A 27,664-nucleotide genomic window follows, 5' to 3' on the forward strand; every position below is an offset into this window, starting at 1 on the left:
AGGCTGGTAGACAGCCAGGTTCAGGCTCAGCCTAGACAGTGGGACCCTCGCTAGAACTCACTTCTGTTGCTGGGGATGAGCGCGGTCTGTGGAGGCCAACGATGTGGTTGTCCTCCTGCTACTTCTAAGTAACCATGTGATGATGTAGACTTGCTGGGGACACAGTGGGAGGAGACTAGAGTTGGGAGGAGGCTTTGGATTCCTGAGTTGGCACCACATTGGTGTACCTGCCTGCTCCAACCGTGCCCACTGCATGAGTGCAGTCCCTGTCGGCACGCGACCAATACCGGGACTTCCGTGTGCTCTCCGGGCTGGGGTGGGTGGGGTGTGTAGTGTGTGGTGTGTGTGTGTGTGTGTGTGTGTGTGTGTGTGGTCTGGACCTCAGCTGCTTGGCTGAGTAGACGTGTGCTTGGCCGATTGCGTGCCCTGGGTTTGCCTGAGTGTGCCCGGCCAAGACAGCCTGTTGCCAGAAGGGGTGAGGCGTGCTGAGCGCATTCCCTATGCAAGGGGAACCCGGCGCGGCAGGTGGGTGTGGGTCCTCTGTCTTTGGCTCAAGGAACCGTCTCCTCCGCTGGAGGCGCGGGGGGCTGGGGCCCTCTGCTGGCGGCCGCGCGCGCGCACGCCGGGCTCAGAACGCGCCGTGGACGCGCCCGTGCGCGCGCCCCGCGGCTCCAGCCCCTCGCTCCGAGCCGCCTTCGCTGCCACAGTCAGCTCCCCGGGGCCACCGTCACCTCCCCCGGCCGGGGGCTCTGTCCGTGGGCCCCGCGCCGCTCTCCCGGAGCCAGAAGACGAGCTGGAGGAGGATGCCTGGGCCCGTGAGTAGCGCCGCGGCGGCAGCGAGCTGGTGGACACGGAATGCGGGCGGAAGACTGTCCCCGGGTCGGCCCCTTCCCGCGAGTCGTCTTTGTACCCCGGACCCGGGTCGCCTCCCTGGACCCCCGCCCTGGCCAGCCCCTCCCCCAAGCCCCACCGCTGGGAGGGAGGGAGGGAGGGAGGCAGAGAAAGGAAAGGCGCCAGTGAGCGAGGGAGACGGAGCGGGGCGCGAGCAGCCACCGGTTCGCTTGGAAACGGTTGCCACAGCAACGGGGTTGCACTCCCCGGCAACGCGGCTGCGGGGCGGCGACGCTCCCTCCCACCCTTCCCCCCACCCCACCCCACGCGGGGCCGCAGCCCCAGGGCGCAGGGGGATAGGGGATGCTGGGACTCCTCTCCATTGGGGCTAACTTGGCCTCTCTGGCTCGTCTGGTGTGCCTCCCTCCACAGCCCGGTGATGGTGGGAGTTGGGGGCGAGCGCCCCGTGGGCACGATCTGGCTCCCACGTGGCTGCAGTCGTCGCAGCAGGGCTCTTGGGGTGGCTGTAAACCTGGGGCCGCCCTGGCCTGCGGTGGCAGGAGGTGGCATGGAAGCTGGGTCCGGGGTCTGTGCCTGGCCACCCTTACTCCCCCGCCATCACTTGCCTTTGAAATGGCCCAACCCAAATTGGGTGCTGCAGAGATGATATTCCTTACCCTGGGAGACGAAAGAAGCTCGCATCCCTCATCCTCACAGCAGAGCATGTGCCAAACGAGGCTTGGGCTGGTGGTAGGCCTCTGCTCCACGTTCCAAGCCGCCATTCTCCTGGGAGGGATGGGAGCAGTGTGGGCAGGGGCAGAGGAAAGGACACTGCTGACCCCGGGAAGCTGAACCTCAGGCCAGATGGGAGTGCCCTGGCCCTTTGTCTCAATCACAAGTGTCCCTTTCTTGTCTGAGCACAAAGCCCAGACTGTACTGGGTGGCAGGCGTGCAGGCTGGCCAGCAGGCCAGTGCCACATGGAGATGCCCGGACCTCCAGGGGAGCTCCTCTGGGAGAACGGCAGTGGGTCAGAGGAAGTGACCTCTGGCTGCCCTGCCAACCTGCCCTCAGCAGCAGTGTGCTGGGGAGACAACTGCCCCTCCAGCCGGCTCTCCTGGGCCTGACTCAGCAGATGCCAGCCCCTACTGACCACAAGCCCCGACCACAGACCACAGCCCACAGCCACCACCCTCGGCTTTCCTTTCCCATCTAGGGAAATGTCGTGGCACCAGAGGTGACCATTACCCTGGGCATTTGAGACCTTGGCATAGAAGCCCATGGATGGCTGGTGCCCTAAGCCAGGCCCAAGTCCCCACCCCACAGACAGCAGTGCTTTTGGGACTGTTCACAGGCCCCTTTCCTTCTGCTCTCGCTCTGTGTGAGACCTGGGGCAAGGGCTCCACCCCCGTCCTCCCCAATCCTTACAACAGTGATGTGAGGTAAGTTCGAATGTCCACTGTAGAACTGAAAACTCCTGCCGCTCAGGGGGGCAGTGACTTGCCCAAGGTCACAGAGCCAGTCGCTGTGGAGCGAGGTTTCCAGCGCCACTTCTGGTGGAACAGCCTCTCTTCCTGCTACACATCTCTTGTGAGCCAGACAGGAGAGAACTGTAGAGCCTTCGGGAGGGGCATTCTTAACCTTCTCTCCCCCACTGCCGGGGAGCAAATGCCATCCTTCTGGCCTTGGCACACCTTGCCTTTTTCCAGACCCATCAGCCGGATTCTTGCTTCCTCAGGTGTTCTGTCTGCTTCCGGGCTGGCTCCCTCCCTCACTCCCTCCATTTTCTCTCTCCGGGGAGGAGACCGAGCAGTGAGGGCCCTGGGAAAACCCAGGGGCCTAAGCCTTAGTTTGTGGCCTGATCGGCTTGCAGCCTGGCTGTGTGAGAAGGAATTTATCGAAGAGTGGCCCGTGCGGGGCTGTCCCATGTGGGTGCTCAGTCTAGCTCAGTGGGTGCAGACCCAGAGCCCGCAGGGTGCAGGGGGGAGTGCGATGAGTGAGGAGTGCCAAGGAGCTGCTCAGCCATTGTCACTCGCCCGGTGAGAATGGGGACTAGGTGTGACCAGGCAGTCCGGTTTCCAAGACGAGCCAGAAATCCAGTCTTTTATGTAAAAACTCCTGGTTTCTAAATGTTGACAACTAATTAATCTTTGAAAATCGATTGTGGGCCAACAAACACACCCCTAAACCGTGTCCAGCCTGCTGGTCATGAGGCGGGGACCCCTGGTCCACAGCAGAGTGGTGGCACTTTTTGCCAGACACCCCCCCCACCCCCACCCCCCCGCCGCTCGTGCAGATGTGGTGCCACGGTCTGGCTTCCAGACCTCTTGAGGCTGCAGGGAGCTGGCTTTTGGTGGGTCGCATGCAGCTGTGCGTGGTGGTCTTGCCGTGTGTTTCACCTCCCTCATCAGTTCTGCTCCTGCCTCACTCGGCCAGGCACCACAGGCACCATCACTGTGTGACAGGCAAGAGCCTTCAGCTCAGCCTTGGGAGGAGCTAGGATGGGTTGCCCCGCCCCATGGGGCGGGGCGGATGCGGAATTTGAACCCAGGCCCCCACCCACCCACCCACTTAGTGCTCTGTGTTAGACCTGGCTGCCCCTCAGGAGAGGGGATCCTCACCCTGTCTTCATCCTCACGGTGTGGCCAGCCCCCGTGGAGGGACAGATCTGAATACATTAGTCCTGGACCCACATAAGACCTCTGCGCCCACAAGCCCCTGGGCCAGGCTGTGTCATCCTGTTTGCAGCTCCCCAAGCCCTGGGTTCCTGGGCTCCTCCCTCCCTCCTCTGTCCCCTGGTCTGAGTCCCTGTCACTCCACTTGACCAGTAGCTCTGGCCACCCCGGCAGCGAACCTCAGGACCCAGAGCCCCAGCTGCTTGGGGTCTCCCCTGCCCGCACCACAGACCCTGGCCAGTGCCCGCGTGGCGTCTTTTCCTTTCACTCACACAGACCTGTGGCCCTTGCTTGCTTACAGAACACCCTGCTGTCGCTTCTCGGCCTCTTGGCTCAGGTCAAGTGTACAGAACTGCCTGCCAGGGCCCGGAGCTGGGTGGTGGCTCCCCTCTCGGTGGCATTCTGATGAAGGAGGCTCTGGCCAGCCTCGCGTCTGGCTGACTTTGGCAGCTGGCACCGTACCCATCATCCCTCTGGCCTGAGTTCATCTGTCTCGGGGAGGGAGGAGTGTAAAAGTGTCCCCAGTGCCTTCCTGAAATGCCCTTCCTGCCAGGACAGTGGACTTCGCAGTCACCTGGGAGTTGTTACCACGTGGGCCTGAGCCGGCTCCAGCTCCTGGTCTGTGGAGCGGGGATGGCAGCAGTCACCTCCTGGGTGTCACCGAGATAGTGAATGTGCAGAAGCCAGTGGGATCCTGGCATGTGCAGGGCACACAGGGCGGGTGAGCAGCCGCTTCCTTCTTTTTCAAAAAATTTTAAAAGAATGTATTTATTTATTTTTAGAGAGAGACGAAGGGAAGGAGAAAGAGAGGGAGAGAAGTATCAGTGTGTGGTTACCTCTCAAACACCCCCCACTGGGGACCTGGCCGGCAACCCAGGCATGTGCCCTGACTGGGAACCGAACCAGTGACCATTTGGTTGGCAGCCCAGGCTCAGTCCACTGAGCAACACCAACCAGGGCTTTTTAAAATTTTTTTGAAATTTACTTTGGTTTTGGAGAGAGAGGGAGGGAGGGAGAGAGAGAGAAACATCGATTGTTGCTGTTCCACTTGTCGATGCATCATTGGTTGATTCTCATGTGCGCTCTGACCGGGGATCGAACCCGCAACCTCCGCGTACTGGGTGACGCTCTAACCAACTGAGCTACCTGGCCAGAGCAGCAGCCACTTTCTTTTCTTTTACTATAAACCATTTATTTATATATTTATTTATTTACATTTTCTTTGTTTTTAATTGACTTTATTGGGGTGACATTGCTTAATAAAGTCGCAGGTTGCAGGCGTACAGTTCTACAACACATCATCTGTTACGTGTGCTGTGCGTTCACCGCCCAAGTCAAGTCTCCACCTGTCACCATTCACCCTCCCCCCCCACAGCCAGTCTTCCACCCCACCCTCACTCCTCACACACACTCCCCTCCCTCCTCTGTCCCCTGGTCTGAGTGTCCCCTGTCACTCCACTTGACCTCAGTAGGTCAGTGTCACTCCACTCTGGCCTCAAGGGCAGCGAACCTCATGACCCAGAGCCCCAGCGTCTTGGGGTCTCCCCTGCCCACACCACAGACCCTGGCCAGTGTCCGCGAGGCGTCTTTTCCTTTCATCCACGTAGACATGTGGCCCTTGCTTGCTTACAGAACACCCTGTCGTCGCTTCTCAGCCTCGTGGCTCAGGTCAAGTGTACAGAACTGCCTGCCAGGGCCCGGAGCTGGGTGGTGGCTCCCTTCTCAGTGACATTTTGGTGAATGGCTAACAGTTCCCAGGAACTAACTGGATCAGTCCCAGCTCTCGAGGTGTTCCTTGTCCCTACGGCTAAAAGGTAACTGGACACCTTCAGTCACTCCTTCAACAAGTGGTTTTTGAGCTACTGTGTGCCAGGTGATAGGGACAGACGCAGCCTCTGGTGCCAGACACTGGCCGCTGTAGAGCAGTGTGACATCAGCAGGCTTCCCATCCAGCAGGGGGTCGGGGGCGGTGGTGAGGTGGCTCTGGGCTGACTTGTCCAGGTAAGTGACGGGCGGGGCCTGGAGGCTGAGTAGTGACTGCTGGGGCGAGAGCAGTGGGGCTGTGTGGCAGCCCCCCAACCCGAGAAAGCAGAACTGGAGGCTGAACTCCAGGCAGGATGAACCGTGGAGCCCTGACAGGGAAGGCTGGAGAGGCCTTGGCAGGGGCTCGTCCCAGAGGCCTTGACCCAGGTTGGCAGCCCGCTGTTACCATCTGCTTTCTGGACCCACAACAGCAGCACCAGTGGGAATTTGTTAGAAATGCAAACGCTCAGGCCCTGTCCCAGCGCTGGGAGTGGAGCCCAGAACTGTCTTAACAAGTCCTCCACACAGCTCTGTCACTCACTGCAGTTCTAGGGGCTCCCACTGAGCCGAGTTGGAGAGCTGGGCTGTGCCCCAAGGCAGCAGGGAGTCCCTGGGGGGATGATCGGGCCAGAGGGGCCTGGGGCAAATGCTCAATGTGGAGAGTGGGTGGAACCCAGCACAGAAGTAGAGAGAGCGGTGGTGGCCATAGTAATAGGGGCGCAGGTGAGATGTGCAGGTAGCCCGGCCAAGGCAGTGGCAGGGGGACCAAAGGAAGCAGTCAGGTGGAGGCCCGCCTCACTGAGCATAAAGACGGGATTTGATTGCTGGGGCACAGCAATCAAATGCTCTCCTCTCCTTTATCTCTGCAAAGGACCCAGTAGCAGATCTTTGGGGCCTGAGGTTGGGGGGCTGGGGTTCTTCATGTGGAGAGGCAGTGTGACAGGTGCTGCAGGAGTGCGTCAGGCCCAGGATGAGAGATCTAGGTGATCCTGGGTGTCATTTCACCTCCTGGAGCCAAGCGATCTCCTCTGTGAAACGGGACAGACGCTGGCAGCCCTCGGGATGTCCACGGGACTTGCAGTGCCCAGCCCCGGGGTATGTCTGACCTTGGAGACACACATACCTCTGCACCCCCAGCTCAGAAGCCTCCAGAAGCACTCGTGTTTGTTGAGCCTCTCCAAGCCTTTTGCACAGATAAGCTCAGTCTCCACCATGGTCATTGAAGAGGGGACTGAGGCGATATGGAGTTTAAGAAACCCATTGCCCTGGGCCTTGCTTTCGTCCCCTGCTGTGCTGCCAGGGAGCATGTGGCCTTAGAAAACAGTACAAAGCAATATGCTCACAAACTCTACAGACATGTCAAGATGGAATCCTAAAACACATTCAAATAACTCAAGAGAAGGTGAGAAAAGAAAGAGGGAACAAACAAAACTAACATAAAATAGTGAGCTTAAGAAGGAGTCCATCTGCAGGCACCGCACCTAGCACAGCTGGAGGCAGACACGGGGCAGGTGTGCGCCATGAACAGTCAGGAGGGGCTGGGGAAGGTGAGGGGCTGTGGACAAGAGGCTACAGCAGGGGCTGACCGGGGGCATGACAAAGGCCCAAGGAGCAAAGGGGTGCTCCTTGGGGAGCCCTTGAACAGCTTGGCCTGGTCAGAGAGCAAGTGTGGCAAGGCCTGGACAAACGTCCTGATGAGATGGATAGCGAGCACACCCGCTGTGGGTTAGATGGGATGGTTGGATGGCGCGGCTCCCGTGGGGCCAGACGCTGGGCGGGCGGCAGGCCGCAGGCAGGGTCTGCCCATTCAGACTGGGTGTTGGCGCCAGCGTGGGGTCTGGGGGCCAGCTCGGCCATGAGACATCTCCTCTCAGACAGAGTGGCCTAGTGGGTGAAATGCAGCAGTAGTTCCTGCCTTCTGGCTGCCAGGCCCCAGGGCACTCGGCTGGTCTTGGGTGTGGCCTGACAGCCCAAGGTCAGGCCCGCTGCACTGGGCCCCCTGAGGGCACAATCTCTGTCCTTCATTCCTAGTTAGGAGCTGCCACCCCATGTTTCCTCCACCTGTAGCCTTTTCCCACTCTGGAGCTGGTGGCCAGAAGGGCCAGGGCCTTGGTGGGAAGGAACAGGAAGGCATGCTTTGGCTGTAAGCTGGCCGGTTTGCCCAGTGTCCCTGAGGCTGCTCATATGTACCAGGCTTCTCATGTACAGCTCAGCTGTCACGTAAGGGAAGGGGAAGGGGTTTTAATGGGCTTTGGATGCCGACTCAGGCTAAATCATAGCCCATCTCCCGCTTACCAGCTGTGTGACCTGAGACAAGTTCATTTCCTTCTCTGAGCTGGTCTCCTCATGTATCAGATGGACCCCTCAGTAAGAAAGTGGTGTGGAGGATCACACAGATTCTACTTGGCAAGGGCCTAGGACAAGGCCTTAGACAGTCCTCAGCAGGTACGTCTATTTCTACTTCAGCCAAACATGACCTCCAGCCCCAGAAGCGCCTTTTTCTGACCCAGAGCTGTTTTTGCTTTGCAGGCCAAGGAGCCTCCTAGTTAGTGCCAGCTTCCTCAGAGCATTCCTGAAAATTCCTGTGGGCTAAGGACGAGGAGAGCAACAAATTTAATTAACTCCTAGTGACTGGCGGCATGGAGTTTTTATCCAGGCTATGTCTCCATGGCAGCCTCCCGGCAGGGTTGTGCAGGGGGTGGGCGGAGCTATTGTTCCTGCCATTGTCTGTTCTGGTTCACCAGCCCAGGAGAAAGGGACTGGCACGGGCACCAAGTGACACACGGCACAAGGCAGCTGTGGAGTCAGACAGGAGCCATCTGGGGTGGTCTGTGGCCTGGCTCCCCCTGATCTTGGGGCTCCGGCCCGCCGCGTTCCCCAGGCCTGAAAGTGTGTGCGTTGGACAGGCGGAGGATAGGGGTGTCTGTGGGACTCCTGGAAGAGGCTCACAAAGTAGCTCAGGCAGCAGCCTTCTCCCCCCCAACCCCCCGGGGTTGGGTTTTGTGGCCAGGCTTGGATTGAAACTACAGCACCACCACCTGCCATCTACACAGCTAATTGCTCCACCTCCTCCTTCTCTGTGAAAAATAGGAATAATTCCAGTTACCCTAAAGGGTTGCATATGAAAACCCCTGGGTACAAGGCATTCAGGAAGGGCTCATTTCTGTTCTGTGGGGGTGGTGAACAGTCGCCTGCCACCTGTCACTCCGCAGTCAGGGTTCCCTCCTACATTCCTCTTAGGATGCAAGGCTCCCCTCTCAGTCCTGTATCTGGAGGGGAGTCAGAACGATAAGCGCCCATCTGAAGCAATGTGGGACCAGGTGGTACCAAAGACCAGCTACTTTTCCTCCCCTATGAAGAAAGGAAAAAGAATTGAGGGGAAGCGACCCGACTTCCTGGAGCTAGAAGGGCAGAGCAAAGCGCAGCTACTTGGGGGTAGGAGGAGGGAACGGAGATCAGGCAGGAGGGCGGAGGCGCCTGGAGGAGAGGGAACAGCCCACGCTGGGCTGATGATGGGCGGGCGTTCCGCACAGACAAAGGCAGGTGGCGTGCGGTAGCAGCAGGAATCACTACCCCCCTCAATCCTCCGCTACAAGAGTGGTGACAACTGGGAGGCTGCGGAGTCGGCTGGGCTGTTCCAGGCTTTGTTGGGCAGCCAGGATGGGAGTGGGTACAAGACCTAGAGGGCCAGGGGCTGCTAAGCACACGGATAGGGCTGAAGCTGGGCGCCAGTGACTGCTTGAGGGGCTCTAGGTGAGCCACCCCTTCCCCGCAGCCAAGCAACCACACCGAAGCTTCTCTCTTCAGTGTTCTTGGGGTGGGTGGGGGTCGGCCAGAGGGGCTTGAAACCCGCTCGGAGAGGTGTCCGGGGGATGCGGGTAGCTAATTTCCCTTGCTCAGAGGCTGAATCTGGCCTTGTTGCGCCCCCTGCTGGCAGGCCTGGAATTCCCTCGGCTCCCCGGCCGCGGCAGAATCTCAGATCCGGGAAAACCCTATCGGGGAAACCTCAGGGCGCGACGTCACCGTCTTCCGTGACGTCACCGGGGCCCCGACGAGTGCGGGGGTTCCAGCAGAGGAGGCTTTCCCGGGGCTGCGCAGGGCACAGGCGTGGGCAGGGAAGTCGTCTGGGGCTACAGCGCACCTTCACCGCGCCCTGTGTCTGTCCCATAGGTCCCGCGCGGTCCCGGGTGAGGCCCGCCCGCGCGCCCGCCGGCGCCATGGAAAAGAGCGGGCACCGCTGCTGCTGCTGCCCCCCGCCGGAGTGCGCACGCCTTGAGGCCCGCCGCGGACAGCCCCCGGCCGCAGGTCCCCAAGTGATGCTGGCGGTGCCTGGGAGCGTGGCGCGGGCCCGGGACTACGTAGAGGAGCCCAGTGTCCAGTGAAGCAGCCGAGGACCCGCCGCCCGCGCCGCCGCCATGGTTATGTCCCAGGGTACCTACACGTTCCTAACGTGCTTCGCTGGCTTCTGGCTTATCTGGGGGCTCATCGTCTTACTGTGCTGCTTCTGCAGCTTCCTGCGCCGCCGCCTCAAACGGCGCCAGGAGGAGCGACTCCGCGAGCAGAATCTACGCGCCCTTGAGCTGGAGCCCCTAGAGCTCGAGGGCAGCCTGGCTGGGAGCCCTCCAGGCCTCGCGCCGCCGCCACCACCTCACCGCGGCCGCCTTGAAGTGCCAGCGCACGCGCACCAGCACGTGCACGTGCACCCGTTGCTGCATCACGGGCCCGCGCAGCCACACCCGCATCCCCACGCACACCACCACGCGCTGCCGCACCCCCCGCCGCCGCCGCACCTCTCCGTGCCGCCGCGTCCCTGGAGCTACCCCCGCCAAGGTGAGTGCCTACCTACGCCGAAGGCTGCAGGGGTGGGCGGGGCCTCGGCCGCGGAAGGGCTCTTGCGGACACTCCCGCCGGTTTTCCCCGGGGCACTCCTCCAACTTCGGAGGGAGCGGGCTGGTCCCGGGTTTGGCTGCTGGCCACAGTTTCTGCGGGATTCTGGGACGGGTGGCCTCACGCCTTCGGGCCGTTTCCCACCCCGCAGCGGAATCGGACATGTCCAAGCCACCGTGCTACGAAGAGGCAGTGCTGATGGCTGAGCCGCCACCGCCCTACAGCGAGGTGCTCACAGACACGCGCGGCCTCTATCGCAAGATCGTCACTCCTTTTCTGAGCCGCCGCGACAGCGCGGAGAAACAGGAGCAGCCGCCGCCCAGCTATAAGCCGCTCTACTTGGACCGAGGCTACACATCGGCGCTGCACCTGCCCAGCGCCCCGCGCCCCGCAGCGCCCTGCCCTGCACTCTGCCTACAGGCGGACCGCGGCCGCAGGGTCTTCCCCAGCTGGACCGACTCGGAGCTCAGCAGCCGCGAGCCGCTGGAACACGGAGCTTGGCGCCTGCCGGTCTCCATCCCCTTGTTCGGGAGGACTACAGCCGTGTAGAGGGGCACCCGGCGACCCGGGCCCCACTAGCGGACTCCTGGCCTAACTGCGGGGCCTTTTAAATGCTTCCCTTGGACTGCGGGGGGTGGAGGGTGGGAGGGATTTCTTACCCTGTTTGTTACACTTTGAGGATAATAAAGGTGTGTGATCCGGTTTGGTAACAAGTGGAGGGGATACCCACTGCTGCACCTGAACGCGCTTTCCAGCTAAGTGGCTGGAGGATGCAGAGCTGAACCCGAGGTCAGCCTGCTTCTAACCACACCCCACCTTCCCTGCCTACAAGATTGCGGTGAGGGTGGCCCTGGAGCCTTGGAGGTTGGAATAAATGGGAAGAGGGGGGTCGGGGCCCGGCCCAGATCCACCCCAGGACGCCCAAAGGGATCTGGATTTCTTTATTAACAGACATGAGCACGACCCGTTACAGAAGTTTGTGCTTTCCAAAAAACAGTTACTGAATGTGAAAAAGGAACCCAAGCAAATAGGGAAGAGTCAGGGAGGGGCCACCCAAGCCCCGGGGCCCCACCCATAGCCCTGACCTGAATGGCGCCTAAGGCCTCCAGCCTGGGACCCGCCCAGGAGGGGGCAGGAAAGGGATGGGAAGCTGAAGGGCCCCGGCTGGGCCTGCTACCTTCTTTGGGCCAGGTGGGTAAAGAGAAGGGCGGGGAGGGGGTCCCAGGGAACCAGAGCCGGCGAGCCATTTATTGCCATGTTTTCAAATTCGTGCAAAATATCTGAAGCCCTGGAGAGAGAATACAAAGTGATATTTTTCCAAGAAACATAAAACTAGGAAAAGAGGTGGGGGGCATTTTCCCACCAGAGCTCCCCCCTTGCCAGGCCCCAAGCAGGGTGAGGCCTCTACCCCGGCCAGCTGAGTGAGCAGGGAGGACTAAGCGCTACAATCTGGACCGGGCAGAGAGGGGGGTGAAATTTGCAACAGCGTCTCAACTACCAACGGGAGGAAAACCAGTCAACTGTACAAGTCTCCTATCAACTTTAAAAAAACAAACAAAAAGAAAAGCTGTAAAAGTCAGGCCCTGTGGATGGGGAAGCGGCCAAGTCCCCGGCCAGGGCCAGAATCCAGAGTGGGTGCCAGGCGGAGCTGCTTCGAGTGCAGGCGCGGCGGGCCGTTTGGCCAGAGGCCGGAGCAGATGGGTGGCCTTGGCGAGGGCAGCCGGAGGGTGGGCGCCACTGCTAATCGTCACCCTCGAAGCCCTCCTCCTCTTCCGGGACTGGGTCTGCATCCCAGCAGGTGATGTCGATTTCTATGGTGTTGGAAAGGAAGGGGAGTTAAGAAGATGGCCGGCAGATCCAAGCTGTGTCCCCCAACCCCAGAGAGCTGTGCCAACTCTCTAGGGAGATGGTACCGCCCATACAGAAAAGCAGGACCTCACTCTAATTCCGACCCATCATCCATACCCGCAATACCTGGAGGCTTATTGTAGAACACAGGAGGAGGAGCCTTTGCACACAGATCTTCTGATTGGGTGAACTCCTCCTCCTGTGATTGGCTGAAGTACCCCTCACTGGCCTGCAGGAGAAAAGCACCAGGTCACTGTGGCCCCACCCAGCAAGACCAGGGCTGACCTACCAGGCCCTGAGCCCGTTTCCCAGGCAACCATTGATTCCATGGTTGCCCAGGAAACAAGATACCTGCCTTGGGAACAAAAGCAGAGGGCCCTGGGAAGGGGAATGGCATAAAGCTTCCCCCTAATAATGTGGGTCACAGAGAAAGGAGGGTACTGCTGCAAGCCTGAAACACAGGGTCAGTCCCCCAGTTCCGAAGACTTCTGACCCTTCCACCAGGCTGCCCTGACCTACCTGAGTCCCTTCCTTCTGGGTGGTCTCGCCATTGGTCAGCAGGTGGGGCTCAGGCTCTGGCTCCTGCTCTGGCTCCAGCTCTGGCTCCAGCTCTGGCTCCTGATCCAGTTCCTCCAGAGTGGAGGGAAGAGCTGGGGCCTGGGGGGCAGCCAGGGGCTCCCCTTCTACTTCAGCCTCTGGGTCACAGAAGGTGGCTGGCGGCTCAGGCAGCTCATCAAAATTGAGGAGGTTGGCACAGACTTCACCTGTTGGTGGCACTGGTTCCTGAGCCCTCTCATCCAGCAGGGTCACCTCTGCCAGAGTGACCTCGGCACCTGACGGTGCTGTGGGGGACCTAGGCTCAGCCTGGGGTGCGGAGGTGCCATCCCCATGGTCAGGCCATAGGTCGATGAGGCTAGCGGCGGCAGGGGTGGCGGTGTTGGCAACAGCGGTGTCAGCAGCAGCAACATTGGTTTCGACAGCGGCAGCTGCCAGGGTGTCAGCTGCGGTGGGGTCGGCTATGGCAGGCTCTAGCGGGGTAGCCAGGATGGCCTGCTCAGGAGCTGCCATGAATATGAAGTCCTCTATGGGGCTGCCTTGCCCCTGGGGAGGCTCCGGTGCCTGAGGGGGCGCCTCCACTGGGCTAGCCCAGGCCTGAGGGGCTGCCGCTCTGGCCTCCTTGCTGGTCCCTTCACTGTCCAGGAGGGGACCAGGCTCCTGGGTCTCTGCTACAGCACAAACGGAGGAGACAGAGGTGACCAGCTCCGCCAGGTAAGGCCCTGTGCAGCCACCCTGCCCGTGCACTGAAGAGCCGGTGGTCCCCTGGAAGGAAGGCTCCCCCCAACAGCTCCATGCAGAGTGCCCCTGGGCCCCGCTGCCCCTTTACCATGTGTCTGCACGCCGCTCGGCAGTCTTGGGAGGAAGGCCCGATTCCCACGCCACGAGATACACTGAGGCTCAGAGGGCAGATCTGACTGCCACATCAGGGCTCCTCCCTGCCACAGCCACCTCCAGGGCAGTGCAATCTGGGTGGCCCAGGTCCCTGGGGAGTTGTTACCATGGCCACTGGGGGTTCTCAGCACAGGGACTGGTGAGAGGCCCCACACAGCTGGGGCCCTTCACTCACCTTGGGTTGGTGGGGGTGGGGGTGGCAGTGGCGGTGGCTGCGAGGACGTGACCTCATCCAGGGCCCGTTCAATCTGCTCAGAGACAGGGGTGGAGGCTGTGCTGGAGTCAGATGGGCTCCGGGTGGGGATGGGGGTGGGCGCCATCCTCCGGTGGCTGTCCAGGTGGCTGCCTGTGGAACAAACCCCCATGCTGGTTAGTGAGAGCCAGGAAGCCAGGTGGACGCAGGACTGTACACCTTGGGGCCTGGCCAGCATCTCTTCTCTGGAGTCTGGGTGGGGGCTGGGAGCTCCCCAGGCCCCTCAGGGGCCAAGACCACAACTCCAGACCCTGTAAGCCAGGCCCCTGGGGGCCAGTGCCCCTTCAGGGCCAGGGAAAGAGGCAGGCAGTACCTGCTCTGGGGACAGACACCAGAGAGCAGCAGTCAGGCTGGGGAGTGAGGGCAGGGGTGCTGCTGGGAAAGGGGGCCCTCCTTACCCCCCTGCCGAGGCTGCTACCTACATGGGAGGGAGGAAGAGAGGTTTGGGGTGCGGTGACAGGTGATATAGGGAAAGGGAGTCCGTGGAGGGGAGGAGGAGGAAGAGGAGGAGGAGGAAGGCCCACTGTCCGATGCCTTTATGAAAGGGCAGTACGGACGACCTGCCGAGAGAGACAGACAGAGAGAGAGAGAGAGAGACAGAGGACAAGAGAGGGTCAGTCTCCCCCACCCCCGCCCCAAGGCCTTACCCACCCCAAATCTGGCCCTGGGTGTCCGAGCCGCCTTCGGCCAGGGCGCACATACAGCCAAGCAGGGCTGCAGCCTCAAGCTGTCCAGTGATGCCCACCAGCACCAGCCACGCACAGAAGGAGCCCGCCCACCACAGCCAGCCTTGGCAAAGCACACACCCGGGGCAGCTGGCCCCATCCCTGCAGCCCCAGCACAGGCCAAGCACGCGCAGGGCCAAACACTCAGACCAGCCAACAGGGAGCAGAAGGGTGCTTCCAGCAGGGGGACGCTGCAAGGACCCCAACAGGGAGACTGGGTGCAGGCTCCGGGACCAGGGTGCCAGCCCACCTCACATGCGGCACAGCCCACAGGCAGGACCTGGCTCAAGCCCAGCAGGAACGCTCCCTACAGCCAGAGGTGCCTTAGCTGGTGCCAGAGCTGCCCAGGGGGCCTCTAGCATTGACCCCACTCAGCCAAACGCCCACATTGACCACCCTCTGCAAGCCTTCCCAGTCCTGGGAGGCGAGGGGAAAGCGTACATGACGAACAACCTTGTCTTCTCCGAGGTCCCTGGGCAAGGCCTCCCTTCCAAAAGAGAGCGCCAAAGAGGCTTGGGGCCAAAATCTGAGGAGTGAAGGTCAGGTGTGGGGGCACCTGGGACTACCTGGTCGGTGGCCGAAGGGTGAGGGCATGTCGCAGCTGCCCGCAGAGGCCGATGCGACTCGTTCCTGCTGCTTGAAGAACTCCCGTGGGTTGTCAGGCCGCTGGGCAATAATGGCTGCTGCCTCCTGGGGGCATGAGGAGGGGATCAGGGCCCGGCCAAGGCAGCCCCTGCTGGATTCACCTGCCCTGTCCCCCCAGCTCTCACCTCTACCTCTGATTCTGACTTCTTCATCTGGGCCTCTTCCTCTTCATCCTGGTGGTCACCCTGGAAACCAAAGCCAGTGTCCTGGGCACCACTCCCGCCCCAGGACTTCTTGCTTCCTCAGAGCCCATGTTTGCTCCACAATCTGGCAGGAAGGGCTCGCAGATGGCACCTCTGTCACACAGCAGCTGCTTGCCACCCACAAGGCCCTCAGCCGGGTACCTCGTCTCTGGCCTGGACCGGCCGGCACCGGGGTGCCCAGTTCAGCATCTCCTGCCACTTCACCCCAGAGCCACCCAGGCTCCCTCCCTGCTTCACAGACAACTTTTCTGCAACCTCCTACCCCGGCACCCAGCTGACTGAGCCCCCTTCACTGCTGCCTGGGTCACAGCATCACGACATTGCTGCTTCCTCGCTGCCATCCCCGCCCTGTGGTTGGCCCACACTCCCCAAGCCGACTGACCTAGCCACCGTGCCCTCTCCAGCAGCCCCCTCCTACCCTGACCTGCCCACACCCCCTGAGATGTAGGCCTGAAGTCACCAGTGTGACAGTTTCCATACCTGGAACATGCACACCACACACACTCAGCAGGGGAGAGGGGTCTCCCCTCAAACACCTGACCCCACCCCATTCAGGCCGTTTCCTTCTTTGGGTCCCCACGAGCTGTTCTAGGCACACGCCGCATCAGAACCCTCCTGTCTTGGGGATCATGTCCCCCATCCCCTGCTGCCCCGGCAAACGGGGCAGGCGGGACTGAGCGGGAAGAAGAAAACACCACAGGAGGGTGCAGTACCAGGGCCCCTTTGTTTTGGAGCACACACCTAAAATTTAAACTTTCTGTTGGGGTGCATTACAATGGCCCTTCTGAACGTCCCCCTTCAGGAGGGTTGTCCCTGCAACCACAACCTCCCATCTTCTGGAACAAAGTCTGAACTCCTCTGACCTCACTCTTCCCGCACTCCCCCGCTGCTCGGCCCACTGGGCTCCTGCCTTCCCATAAATGGGACTCTCGCCAGCTCTTGCGGGCACTCTATCCCTGCCTAGTGCAACACCACCTCCCTAGGCCCTCGCTCTGAACGGGAAAGTCCGTGTGGCGTACAGATTTGGTGGAAGGCTGTCAGCCTTTCCAGAGGAGGGGGACAGTTTGACACACGGATGAACCTGGAAGACACGCTGAGTGAAATCATCCAGTCACCGAAGGAACAACTCTGTATGATTCCACCCAGGAGACTCCGGAGAAGTCCAAGTCACAGAGGCAGCAAGGAGACTGCCAGGGTCCGGGGGGAGGGGAGGATGTACAGTTTCAGTCACAGGGTGGCGGAGAAGCCTGAGAAACAGTGGCGTCGTCTGTGCAACATAAGTGTACTTAATGCTGCTGAACTATGTCCGCAAACAGCTAAGACGGTACACACTGTATTCTGTGTACTCTGCCACAATTAAAAATAAGCTCATCGGTTAATTTCATCTTCTCCACCATATTTCTCACACCTGGCACACGGCAGGCCGGTGGTAGCAAGGCCTTGCTGAGTGAGTGAGGCTGGAGCTTACCAACTGCCCTTCACCTCGACCACCCAGAGGCTGACGTGACTGGAGTCATCTAGGACTGCCACTTACTGCCAGAGCCTGCAGGGGGTCTTGCTTTCTCCTGACCAATCTCCTGTGGGTGCAGCCCTGAGGCTCCTTTGGGTCCCCAAGACCCAACACATGTCCATCACGGTCCCAATCCAGATAAGCACCACCCACCTCCAGTCCTGAACTGTGGCCTCCCTACTGGAGGCCTTCATTCAAAGAGGGTATGAGTCCACCATCATTTTCAAAGGGCTAGTCCACAGACCCCACTCGACACCCCAGTGTTTGGAGGTCCAGACAGCACCCCCGGAACAAAGGGGCTGCTCTGAAGCAGACACCACCCACGAGTGTGTCAGATGCTCAGCGCACCAGCCCAGACGCACTGTCGCAGCTCTGCAGCACTGGCGTGGGGGTGGATCTTGAGCCCCTCAGTTCAGGAAGCAGGGGCGGTCCACCTGAGCCCCTCAGGCACTGCCAGGAGGCGATACAAGAGCCTGCTCCATGAGGGCATGGGCCAACAGAGGTTTTCCTCTTTCAGTCTAAAGTGTAAGCTTCTCCAGGGAGGTCTCTGCACAGCCAGGAGCCAGACCCCGGGATTGGATGGCTGGCCTGACACCCCACTCCGCAACAGTACCCAGAATGCCCAGCACTGGCCCCAAGCCCCTGGTCTGCTTGAGAGGCCCAGGAACAGGGGGACCACCCTCATCTTCCTGACCAGGCGACGGGGAGCCCGGCTAAGAACTCACAAAGATGGACTGCTCCTTCAACCGCCTTTTGGCCTCCTCGGCTTCCAAAGTCTGCTGTTTCCTCCTGAAACAATAAGCGGCCATAAGCAGGCCAGCACCCCTCAGGGAGGGCCCAGGCAGACCTGCCGGGGGTGGGGTGGGGGCGGGCACACCTGTGCTCCTCGATCTGCTGTTCCCTCTCGCGGTAGCGCCGCTCCCGCTCCTCCTGCTCCTGCCTCTCCTGCTCCATCCGCTCTTGCTCAAACCTGAGTCTCTCATCCAGGGCTTTCTTCCGCTCCTCCTCCTTCCTTAGCTCTTCCTCCTTCTGCAACCACCCATGCCAAGGCAGGATAGGCCCTGAGCCGGCAGGGGGGGCACCCCTCTCCTCCAGCCCATCCCCAACCCAGGACTGGGGGAGAGACATGGTTTCTGGGAAAACAGGGTGAACCCCTCGGCAGAAAGCTCACTCTTCAGCTGGGGGAGCCCAGAGGACAGGACCCACGGTGGATGGGGAGGAGATAAGCCCAGGGTCACCCTGCGGGATCAGCCGCACCTTGGCCTGCTCCCAGAACTGCTCGCGGTTGATGCGCTTCATCTCCACAGCCGCGTCAGTCTTCTGATAGGTGGTGCCCTGTGGGGTCAAGCAGCCCGGCGTGAGCTGGGACAGCAGGCCGGGTGCTCTGAGAGCTCCCACTTGAAAGAGCTGAGGAAAGAGAGGGGCGGAGCAGGCGAGCCCGGGGCGGGGCCCGCCGGCCCGACGCACACTGACCACCGGCTCCGCGTTCTCGTCCTCGCGCAGCCGCAGTCGGTGCAGCACCGGGCTGGAGAGCCTCGCTAGCCCGTTGGAAAGCCGCTGCCCAATGGCACCCGCGTCGATGTCTTCCACGCTGCTGGCATTCACGATCACGTCGACGCCCTGCGGCGAGAAGGTGTGTTCAGGCAGCATGGCTCCCTCCTGTCACCACCACCAGCAAACGGACCCCGGGTGGCTGACCCCCGCCCCCCACTCGCACCTGGAAGAATTCAGCCACCTTAGCCACGTGGCTGGCACAGGCGCATTTTCGGGCATCAGGCACATCCTCGCCGACCTGCAAAGTATCCAGCAAAGGCGGGGTTGGGAATGGACAAGAGGGGGCAGTAGTAGCCCAAGGCCCCAGGCTCTCTTCCCACGGGTGCAGGGGTGTCCTCTCCAGTGGTGTCAGCGGGTAGCGCAGGGCGATGGGGAACTGTTCGGGAGCGTCCACCCCTTCCCCGGCCCATAGCTGCATACCCAGTTGATGAGGACGTATTTTGGCAGAGCAGCCTGGGAGTCCTTGACGCTGCAGAAGCCGTACATCACCTTCTGGTTCTCAAAGTGGCCGGAGAGCTCCTGCAAGCCCCCGTCTGGGGGAATCAGAAGAGAGTCAGGACCCCCATCTCCTAACCCGTACCCCGCAAGGGCCTGGAACCCCAAGAAAGACTCTGCCTGTGGGCTCCGCGGGCCGCCCCGGGACCTGCAGGCCCCAAGTTCTGTGCTGGGGTGAGAAAGAGTGGCGGGCAGGACCCAGCTCTGCCTGTGACTCCCCAGGGTGTGATCTGGGGTAGAGATGAGGACACGCTTGTTCTTCACACACCCTCATGTCTCCTGAGGTACAGTGCCAGGGAGGGAAAACAAAGCCTTTGCCCCCATGAAAGTGGGGGTGATCTGGGCCTCCCCTGCCCAGCCCCTCCTCCCTGGATGTATGAGACTTTGGGTAAGTCACTCTCCCTCTCTGAGGCTGTCTTCTCATACTCAAGCAGGAAACAAGGCCTTCCGCCTCCTCAACCCGGAGAGCACAGAGATGACCAGGAGGCGGCCTGGAGCCAGACAGGGAAGGCGGGGGGATCACCCAGAGAAGGGAGCAGGAGAAAGCAAAAAAATAAAATAAAACAAAGGGCTTGAATTCTTACCTCCTGACGCTGCAAGCTTGAGGTCATCTGAGCCATCCTCGTATGTGTACAGAGCCCTGGGGAGAGGGAGGGGCGGCTCTCAGAACTGCCAATTTTGGGTGGGGACAGCTCCAGGGAGGAGGAGGGACACAGAGAGGGCAGGACAGGAAGGGGGTTCTGGCCCAGCACCACTGCCAGACAAGAGGGCCAGGCACCATTTCGTGGGGGGCAGGGGGTGCTGGTAGAGGGGCCTGGGCAGGTGGGGAAGAGACTGCTGCCCATGTGCCTCGTCTTCCAAGCCCCGGCCCTGGCAGCCTACAACCCAGCAAGCGGGTGTGAGATGGAGATTCCAAGGCGACAGTTCCTTGGTTACTGTTCCCTGGCTACCACACTGGTAGTCCCCCATTGGCTGTTGCCAGGCGTGCGTCTGGGTACCCATCGCCCCTCCCCTCACAGTGGGGGAAAGAGGAGAGAGAACCTGGTGCTCACTCTGATCAGGGCATCCCCTGGTAACCATGGCAACCTGGCAACTGGCACATGACCAGCCCACCCCAACTGCAGGCTCCAGAACACAAAGGACCCCAGGGACACGCCCTCGGCCTGCATCTCAGCCTCTCTGATAGGTGGATGAGGTCACCCAGGCCACTCTTGCCCAGACAGACGGTGGCCCACGGGTGATTTCAGTCTCCTGGCCTCCCAGCCTCTCGGCCACCCCAGCTGGGGCCCTGGCCTCCTGAGAGTGTCAGCCGAGAGTGTCAGCCTTTCCTTCGGCCTTGCCGTCACCAGGAAGCTGACCTAGCCGCCTTCCTCCTCCCTCCTCCTTCCCAGCTTCTTCTCCCCAGGCTGCAGTGCCACAGCATCCATTTCAGGGCAGGGAAGGCTGAGATGTGCGCTCCAGAGGACCCCCCTGAGAGGACAGGCCTGGGGCAAGGAGGGGCAGCAGAGAAGAGAAAGGGAGGGAGTCAGTGCAAGGACCAGGGAGAGGAGGAAGAGACGAAGACAAGAGAAAGGAGGGGAACGAAGGGATAAAGAGGAAATGAAGGAAGAAGACAGAAAGGGAAGGGAGAGGAAAAGGAGGGAGGAAGGGAGAGAAGGAGGGGAGGAGGAAGGAGGGAAGGAAGGAAGGCCTGGCCCAGCCCCTGGGGGTCAGCCCAAGCCAGTGCGAGGAACACACACACACACACACACACACACACACACACACACACGATTCCCAGAATCCCTCCCGCCCAAAAGGGACACAGGTGGGCTGTGAGGCGGGGAGCTCTTGGCCCAACTGTTGCCCAGGCCCCAGCGCTGGCAGCTGCTCCCCAGAACAGCTGTCCCACCACCTGTCCAGCTGCCCTAAACCACCGCTGGGAACAAAGGGCCCTCAGAAAAGCAGGGTCTGTTCCTCTCAACTCCACAGATGAGAAACTGAGGCGGAACTCCAAGGCCCTGGTCCCAGACAATGCTTCAGATGACGCACGCCCCAGGAATGAACGCCAGCCCCTTGGAGGCTCCGGGGGCCCTTGCTGCTCCCAGAAACACCTGCCCTGCCCCTTCCCCCTCAGCCCTGGCCTTCCCACCTCAGCCACCTTCCCAGATCCAGCCCCAGCCCTGACCTGGCAGAAACCACAGCTAAGGTCAAAGCCTTCAGCAGACCTTCAGCTGTGCGCTGTACACCTGCCCTTCCAGCTGGACCTCTGCACCCGCGCCACAGGCTGGACCACTCCCTGCCGCCAGCATGTCTTCGACACTGCCCGCCCTCGAGACTTACATATGAGCTTCCCTTCACAGAAAGGCCAGAGCTGTCCCCCGCCCCACGCCCACCCTGGGCAGAAACCCCTCACGGCCCTGATGCCAGCTGTCCGGGAAGCTGTGCTGAGCCCCGGACCACGACCCACAGCCCAGCAGGGCTGGGCAGAGGCTTCTGCCCCCGCCCCAGACCTCACTCAGCCAGTGCTTCTCAACCACATCAGGGCGGCCTGGGCAGGACGCATGAGAAGTCAGGGACGATCTCACCAGCTCCAAGCCCTGGAGACAGACCCTGCCCATAAGCTTGGGGAAGGCAGGAAGTCTGAGTCAGTCAACAACAGACATACTTCACACCCGGCCTGGTCCGCACAGCTGTAGGTGTTTGTGATACCGACTCAAACTCTGAGAAACCATCTAGGCCAAAGAAACTGGACCAGAGTGAGGCAGTGGCTGGAATGGAACAGCCCCAGAGAGGTGTTGGGGTCAGTTCAGGCAAGAGGCTGAGGGCAGGCAGACCCCTTGAGAGTCCCAGTCAGGAAGTCGTAGCTGGAACAGCCCTGGATGTCCCTGACACAGCTGGGCCCAACCCCCCTCTTCTGCTTTTCAAGAGGACCTGAAAGGAGCAGGCTCTTCTGTGGTCACACAGTGATTCAAGTCACACCCAGGGCAGCACTAGCTCTCTCACTACACGGACTTCCTGGGTCACCTGTTCCCAGTAACTGGGCCGTGGTCGGTTTCAGAGGCCTCTCCAAGGACTCAGCTCCCCCACCACCACCACTCAGGGGGGAGGGCTATGACAAGCCCCTCCAGATGGGCAGCAGTTTTACCCACAACAACCCCTCCGGCCTCTGAGTGTGGGGTCTGCCCCTGGACCAAGACCCCACTGCACCCCTCGCTTGAGCGGGTGGCTGTGAGCACTCATGTCCCCACCGCAAGATGTGATCTTCACACCCTTTTCCCCAAACGCTATCTGGGCCCTTGGGACTGAAAACAAATGTGTGCATGTGCGAGGGTGCGTGTCTGCATCTGCGTGTGTCCCACACACAACCCAGATGGGGGGTGACGCACGCCAGGGATGAATAACTAGCTTTGGCCACATGGATAGGGCACGGAGATGAGAGCCTGGCCTCTGCTGAGCTCGAGGTGGGCCAGTGGTGGTGGTGTGGCCCGCACTGGGCCTCCGGGGCTCTGCTTTTAGGAGATCGGGGGCAATGGCGTGCTGGTAGACAGCACTCCTTGACTGAGGGCAAGTGGGGCGCTCTGAGCTGGACGGTGGCCCCTCTCCAGGTAGGGGCCATCATAGCCCAAGGCCAGTTCCTCCACCAGGCCAAGCTGGCCACCTGCCCTGGACTCTTCCCATGATCTCAGCCCCCAGCGCAGGGCGGGGACAATGGGTGGCTGCTGGCCCACTTAGCCTGTGCCGGCCTCTCCTGTGACCGACCTGCAGAACATGGGAGCTTGTCTCCCGCGTCCATCCCTCCAGGCAGGCCTGGCTGCCCGCCAGTGCTGCAGTACTGTGGCACGGATGCCTGGCCACTTGTCCCCTCCTCCAGCCCCCAGGTCAGTGTCCCTACCACAGTGCCCTCCCTTACTTGCGTAAGGGCAGCCCAAAGGAGGTCCTTTAGGCATGCCCTCACTCTGTGCCTCAGTTTCCTGCCTGCCAGGGAAACTAGAGGTCTGGAAATGGAATGAGCACCTGCCCCAAGAGAGGAGTGTTTTGGGAAAAATGATTCCTGAATGGGGCAGTGTGGAACCCCCTGGCTTTCCTACCACCTTGGAGATTACAGCCCCAGAGCAGGTGGCCCACCCCTCCCAGAGCTCCAGGGGAGACCACAGCTGGGGAAGAGGGTGCTGGCAGCCCAGCTCCTCCCGGCCAGGGAGCCAAGAGCCCCTTGCACTGGGCCATGGGGCCGAGGGCTCAGAAGATCTACTCGGCCCCTCATCCCTCCCTGGGAGCTCCCTCCAGGCTTGCGTGAGCGCGGGCTTCCTCCCGGGGTCCCCAGCTGGTCCTCCAGACCGGAGTTCGGCCCCCTGGGCATCTCCCAGCCCAGCCGCCCAGTCCCTGAAATCCCCTCGATCCCTGCCTCCTCCGCGGCTGCGAGAGGAGCAGGAGTCACTGGGCGGCAGCCATGTGGCAATGAACATCTTTGCATCACACCCCAACTCCGAGAGGCCCCCGGGTGGGCGGGGCGCCCGGGCCCCCAGGCCTCTCAGCTCCTCCCCCGCCCTAGCGTTCCTTTGTGCTGTGGCCGGTTGTCCAGGCTGGGCCAGGCACGCTGAGCTGGCTCCGCTAGCTGGGTCCCCGCCCCGTCCCCGCCCGGTCCGCGCCCGCTCGAAGGTAGCGAAGGTGCCCTTGGCCGCCCCGTGCACACCTGTCCCCCAGGGCCGAGGCGGGGGATGGGCTCCTGCAGGGCCACGCGGCCCGGGCCGCACGTCCGGACCCCGAGTCCCTCCGGCCGGCGCCGAGCCACCGCTCCCACGGCGCGCCTGGAGCGGCCTCAGGGCGCTCGCGGCCGGCAGCGCCCCGCCCGGCCCGCCCGGCCCCTCCCCCGGCGCGCACAAAGGCAGCCCCTCCCGGTCCTCCCCGGTCGCTGCACCATTTCGGGGTCGCCCCCTCCCTTCCCGGCAGCCGGGTGGCGGGCCGGGTGGAAACAAAGGCGCGGCGGCGGCGGCGGCGCGGGGACAAAGGGGCCGAGGGGCGGGGGCGGGGGCTCACCAGTCGGCCGCGCTCTCCTCCCGGATCACCTCCTCGTACGCCGCCAGCAGCTCCAGGCGGTGGCCGCTGAAGCTGACGCCGGCCATGCTGCGGGCCGGACCGAGGCCGAACGGACAGACGCACGGACGGACAGAGGAGGAGGGATGGAAGGAGGGAGTCACCGCCACCGCTGCCTCGGAGCCTCTGCGGCGAAGCGAGCAGAGCGAGCCAGCGGCCGGGGGAGGGGAGCCGGCCGGCGGGGGGCGGGGGGCGCTGGCTCCGCCCGGCTCGTCCCTCCGCGCTCGGTCCTAGCGCCGCCCCGGCCCGGCCCAGGGGGAGGTCCGCCCCCCCTTCCCGGCCTGCCCCGGGCGCCCCCTTGCCCCTCACCCTTAGCCCCTGGGCCCGCGCAGGTCCGCCCCTCCGCCCCCGAGGCAGGTCCCACTCGAGTCCCCAACCTTCACCCACCATGGCCCCAGCCTAGGTGCTCACCCTCTTCCTCAGCCCCAAACCCAGCCGCTTCCCCAACCTCACCAGCCCTCTGTAGGTCCAGCCTCATTCTTCTCTTTACCAGTTCCCAGTCCCAATCCCAAATCCACTTAATTTGAGTCCGGCCAAGCCCCATCCCTGCTTAATTTATCTCTATCCGGCCGGCCTCACCACCTACCCCCATCCCAACCCAGTTCATAGATCAGCTCCCCCCACTCTGCCCCGTGGCACATCTGCGGCCCATCCCCACCTTTGACAGGCCCCTTCCTACTTCCTCCCCTCACCACCCTGGCACTGTCCATTGCCATTTGCGTCTGAACCCCAAGTCCAACCCTATTCCCAACCCCATGCTTTGGCAGGCAACCCCCACCCACCCCGTTCACAACACCCCATCCCTAGCTCCTAGCTGCACCCTCCTCAGTCCAGCCTATCCTGTTCCCATGCTGATCCCAGTTCCCAAACACACCTCTCCATCCCCACCTCCTTGACCATTTCTAGCCCCAACCCAGATCATTACCCCAGCACTGCCAGCCTCTTCCACCGCCCCTGCCCCACCCCTAGACTGAGCGCCCTCTTCCTTACCAGATGCCTCCTGGGCCCTCTCAGGTAGGACCTGCCTAGGAAAACCTCTGCCTTATCTCTCAAACCTCGGGCCCATGCATGGACCATCCCATGCAGACTTCCTCCCAGTGGCAGCCTCTCAGCCCAGACTCCCAGGGCAGGACTGCTCCAGGGACACTGCAGGATCAGCCTCCTGGCACCTTTATTTCCCAAAGTTCTGAGCCCAGGGATCACTGGGGCCCTAGTAGAGTCTGCTGCGGCGAGTAGGCACGAGGGGCAGGACCTCCTGAAGCGTCGCTAGTACTTGCTGAAGTGGGACCCTGCAACCCTCTCCCCAGTTCTTGGAAGCCTTTCCCACCACGTGCAAAGTCTCCCTCCTGGTCTTCCCAGGGGAAGTGATGGAACCTGAGCAATGGCCTAGTCCACCCAGGGAGGCGGAGGAGGTGATTCAGCTGGGTCTCTGAATTCTGAGTTGGCCAAGAGCAGAAAGAGAATAGTGTGTGCGCTGGTCTCCAGCCAGTAGTTCCCAGTGCTTTGGAGTAGGGCGACCCTCTTAAAACTCAAAACATTTCGCAGATGCCTGCCTGGGGGGCCTCTCTGTACCCACTATGCCCCTGGGCCTCTGGCCCTGGAAGTTTCTCCACACCCCCCCCCCCGGTTGGAACAAGGTCCAGCAGGGTCAGAAGGATTTGGGGGAGGGAGAATACACCACAGCAGGGCTAAAGAGGCCTGGGACAAATAGGTAGGGGGACCTTGGGCCTCTGGTCCTGCTTCCTTTGACTTTTCCTAGCTCAGAACTTCTCCCCCGCCCCCTCCCTGGCTCCCTTCCCAGCCTCCTGCTCACTCAATTCCACGTCCACAAAGCAGAAGCCGTGCATCATCGTGCTTTCCGTCCTCAAATTCCTGCCTCTCCCCACCCCCTACAAATACCCTCCAGCCACACCCACTCTCACCTCTGTCATCGGCATTCCCAAGTAAACTTCTAATTTTGTTATTTTTAATGGACTTCAGAGAGAGAGAGAGAGAGACATCAATTTGTTGTTCCACTTATTTACGCACTCATTGGTTGTTTCTTGTAAGTGCCCTGACCAGGGATTGAATCTACCACCTTGGTTTATCGGCATAACGCTCTAACCAACTGAGCTACCCAGCCAGGGTTCCTTAATACATTTCTAATTTTAGAACAATTTTAGGTTTACAAAAAAGTTACAAAGATACCATAGCCCAGAGAGGCCCCCATAGGTGGGAGGAAGACGGCCACCTGCTTGCCTGCCTGAGAGCCCACCCCAGTCTTCCTACCCTTCTCCCTCCGCATCACCTTCCTCTGAGAACGTGTGTGGCTGATGCGTCTCCACACTCAGCGGCCGCATCTAGTCCTCAGCTTCACGGACCCGTGGGAGTGGGATGACTGCTGATCACTCCCCTCTGAGAGCCTGCCTCCTTCCCGCCCTGAAACCCACCCACCAGCCTTGGTGTCCTCCTTGGAGTCCTGCTGCGGGGCCTCCTGCAGGGTGACCTAGCAGCACCGACCACCCCTTCAGTCGCTGGCACGCCGGTCTCTCTCCCACCCCCAGAGGGTGAGCTCCCACACACATACTGGGGTGCTGGCCCAATGGCTTGTGGGTCCCCGGAGTGAAAAAGACAACAAAGCTGGTGGATTCAGATCAGAAGCCGGTCACTTGCTGTCTGACCTTAGCTGCACTGCTTTCCCTCTCTGAATTTTCTTTTTGATAACAGAAAAGTGAGAGTAAAATGTGACTGATTGGAGGCTTGGAAAGTGAGCGCTCCTCCTTCCCTCCTCACAGCCTTGCCCCCCTCCGCCTCACCCCCCTTCCTGCTCTGTGCTCCCCACAACTCTCAGCGAGGCCTCAAGGCTGAGAGTGGGTCTCAGGACTTTTTCCAGCGCTTATTTACAGAGGGCTGGAGGAGGCTTCTCTGCCCTCATCCCACCTCTGGAAGCTCCTACCAAGTATACCTTCAAAAGTGTCCCCTCTGCTGTGGCCCGGGTGGCTTGGCTGCTTGGAGCATCGTCCTGTACACCCTAAGTTTGCAGGTTCGATCCCGGTCAGGGGCATATGGGAGGCAACTGATCCACATTTCTCACTCACATCAGTGTTTCCCTCTCTCCCTTTCTCTCTCTCTCTCTAAAAATTAATAAACATCCTCAGGTGAAGATTTAAAACAAAGTGCCCCCTCCTTCTTCGCAGGTGTGGGCCCTGGCATGGGCTCGGCCGCCTCCCATTAGCTGGGTGACTGACCAGCCGATCGCTGCCCAGACCTTGCTGACCACGTGGCCTTATACTCACTGCTTGACCTTTCCTGTGCCGTTGAGGATGATGATGGTAGCACCTGCCACGAGGGGCTTGTTCGAGGGTTTCATTTGATTTTTTAAAAGATTTTATTTATTTATATTTTTTCTTAAAGATTTTATTCATTTATCTTTAGAGGGGAAGGGAAGGAGAGAAATATCAATGTATGGTTGCCTCTCGTGTGTCCTCCGCTGGGAACTGGCCTGCAACCCAGGCACGTGCCCTGACTGGGAATTGAACCAGTGACCCTTTGGCTTGTAGGCAGGGGCTCAGTCCCCTGAGCCACACCAGCCAGGACATCTTTGTGGATTTTAAACAGTCTCTGGAAAGTACTTAAAACGGCAACTGCACATAGCAGGTGCCATTGACATGATGGCTGTTATTACTGTTTTAGTGATGGGAAATGTGAGGCTCAGAGAGGGGCAGTGACTTGCCTT

The 27,664-nt window shown here is 61.0% G+C and overlaps 2 protein-coding genes across 10 annotated transcripts; one reads left to right on the forward strand and one right to left on the reverse strand.

Annotated features, from left to right (window-relative positions):
• The first annotated feature begins 403 nt into the window (after positions 1–403).
• Positions 404–10,866, forward strand: PRR7 (proline rich 7, synaptic). 2 transcript variants are annotated; one of them, XM_037126397.2, is made up of 3 exons: positions 404–525; positions 9,478–10,137; positions 10,346–10,866. In XM_037126397.2, exons 2-3 carry the CDS (start codon positions 9,723–9,725, stop codon positions 10,741–10,743), a joined length of 813 nt encoding a protein of 270 aa, XP_036982292.1. In that variant the 5' UTR covers positions 404–525; positions 9,478–9,722; the 3' UTR covers positions 10,744–10,866. The 2 variants fall into 2 exon arrangements, with proteins under 2 accessions (XP_036982292.1, XP_036982291.1); XM_037126396.2 differs by lacking the exon at positions 404–525 and adding an exon at positions 638–815.
• Positions 10,867–11,413: 547 nt separating this feature from the next.
• On the reverse strand, positions 11,414–24,119 carry DBN1 (drebrin 1). Of its 8 annotated transcripts, none has more exons than XM_053663778.1 (15): positions 23,893–24,119; positions 19,461–19,516; positions 18,802–18,914; positions 18,545–18,619; positions 18,301–18,447; positions 18,085–18,162; positions 17,705–17,856; positions 17,553–17,616; positions 15,240–15,299; positions 15,036–15,159; positions 14,167–14,304; positions 13,667–13,837; positions 12,562–13,268; positions 12,169–12,271; positions 11,414–12,005 (listed from the first exon to the last, which is right to left on the reverse strand). In XM_053663778.1, exons 1-15 carry the CDS (start codon positions 23,976–23,978, stop codon positions 11,935–11,937), a joined length of 2,145 nt encoding a protein of 714 aa, XP_053519753.1. In that variant the 5' UTR covers positions 23,979–24,119; the 3' UTR covers positions 11,414–11,934. The 8 variants fall into 8 exon arrangements, with proteins under 8 accessions (XP_053519753.1, XP_053519757.1, XP_053519766.1 ...); XM_053663782.1 differs by having other exon boundaries at positions 15,246–15,299; positions 18,295–18,447; XM_053663791.1 differs by having other exon boundaries at positions 12,562–13,070; positions 18,295–18,447.
• Between the last annotated feature and the right edge of the window lie 3,545 nt (positions 24,120–27,664).

The sequence above is a fragment of the Artibeus jamaicensis genome, unplaced genomic scaffold (genome assembly GCF_021234435.1).
Source record: "Artibeus jamaicensis isolate MK-2021 breed Jamaican fruit bat unplaced genomic scaffold, CSHL_Jam_final contig_1085, whole genome shotgun sequence".
In the NCBI taxonomy this organism is placed as follows: domain Eukaryota; kingdom Metazoa; phylum Chordata; class Mammalia; order Chiroptera; family Phyllostomidae; genus Artibeus; species Artibeus jamaicensis.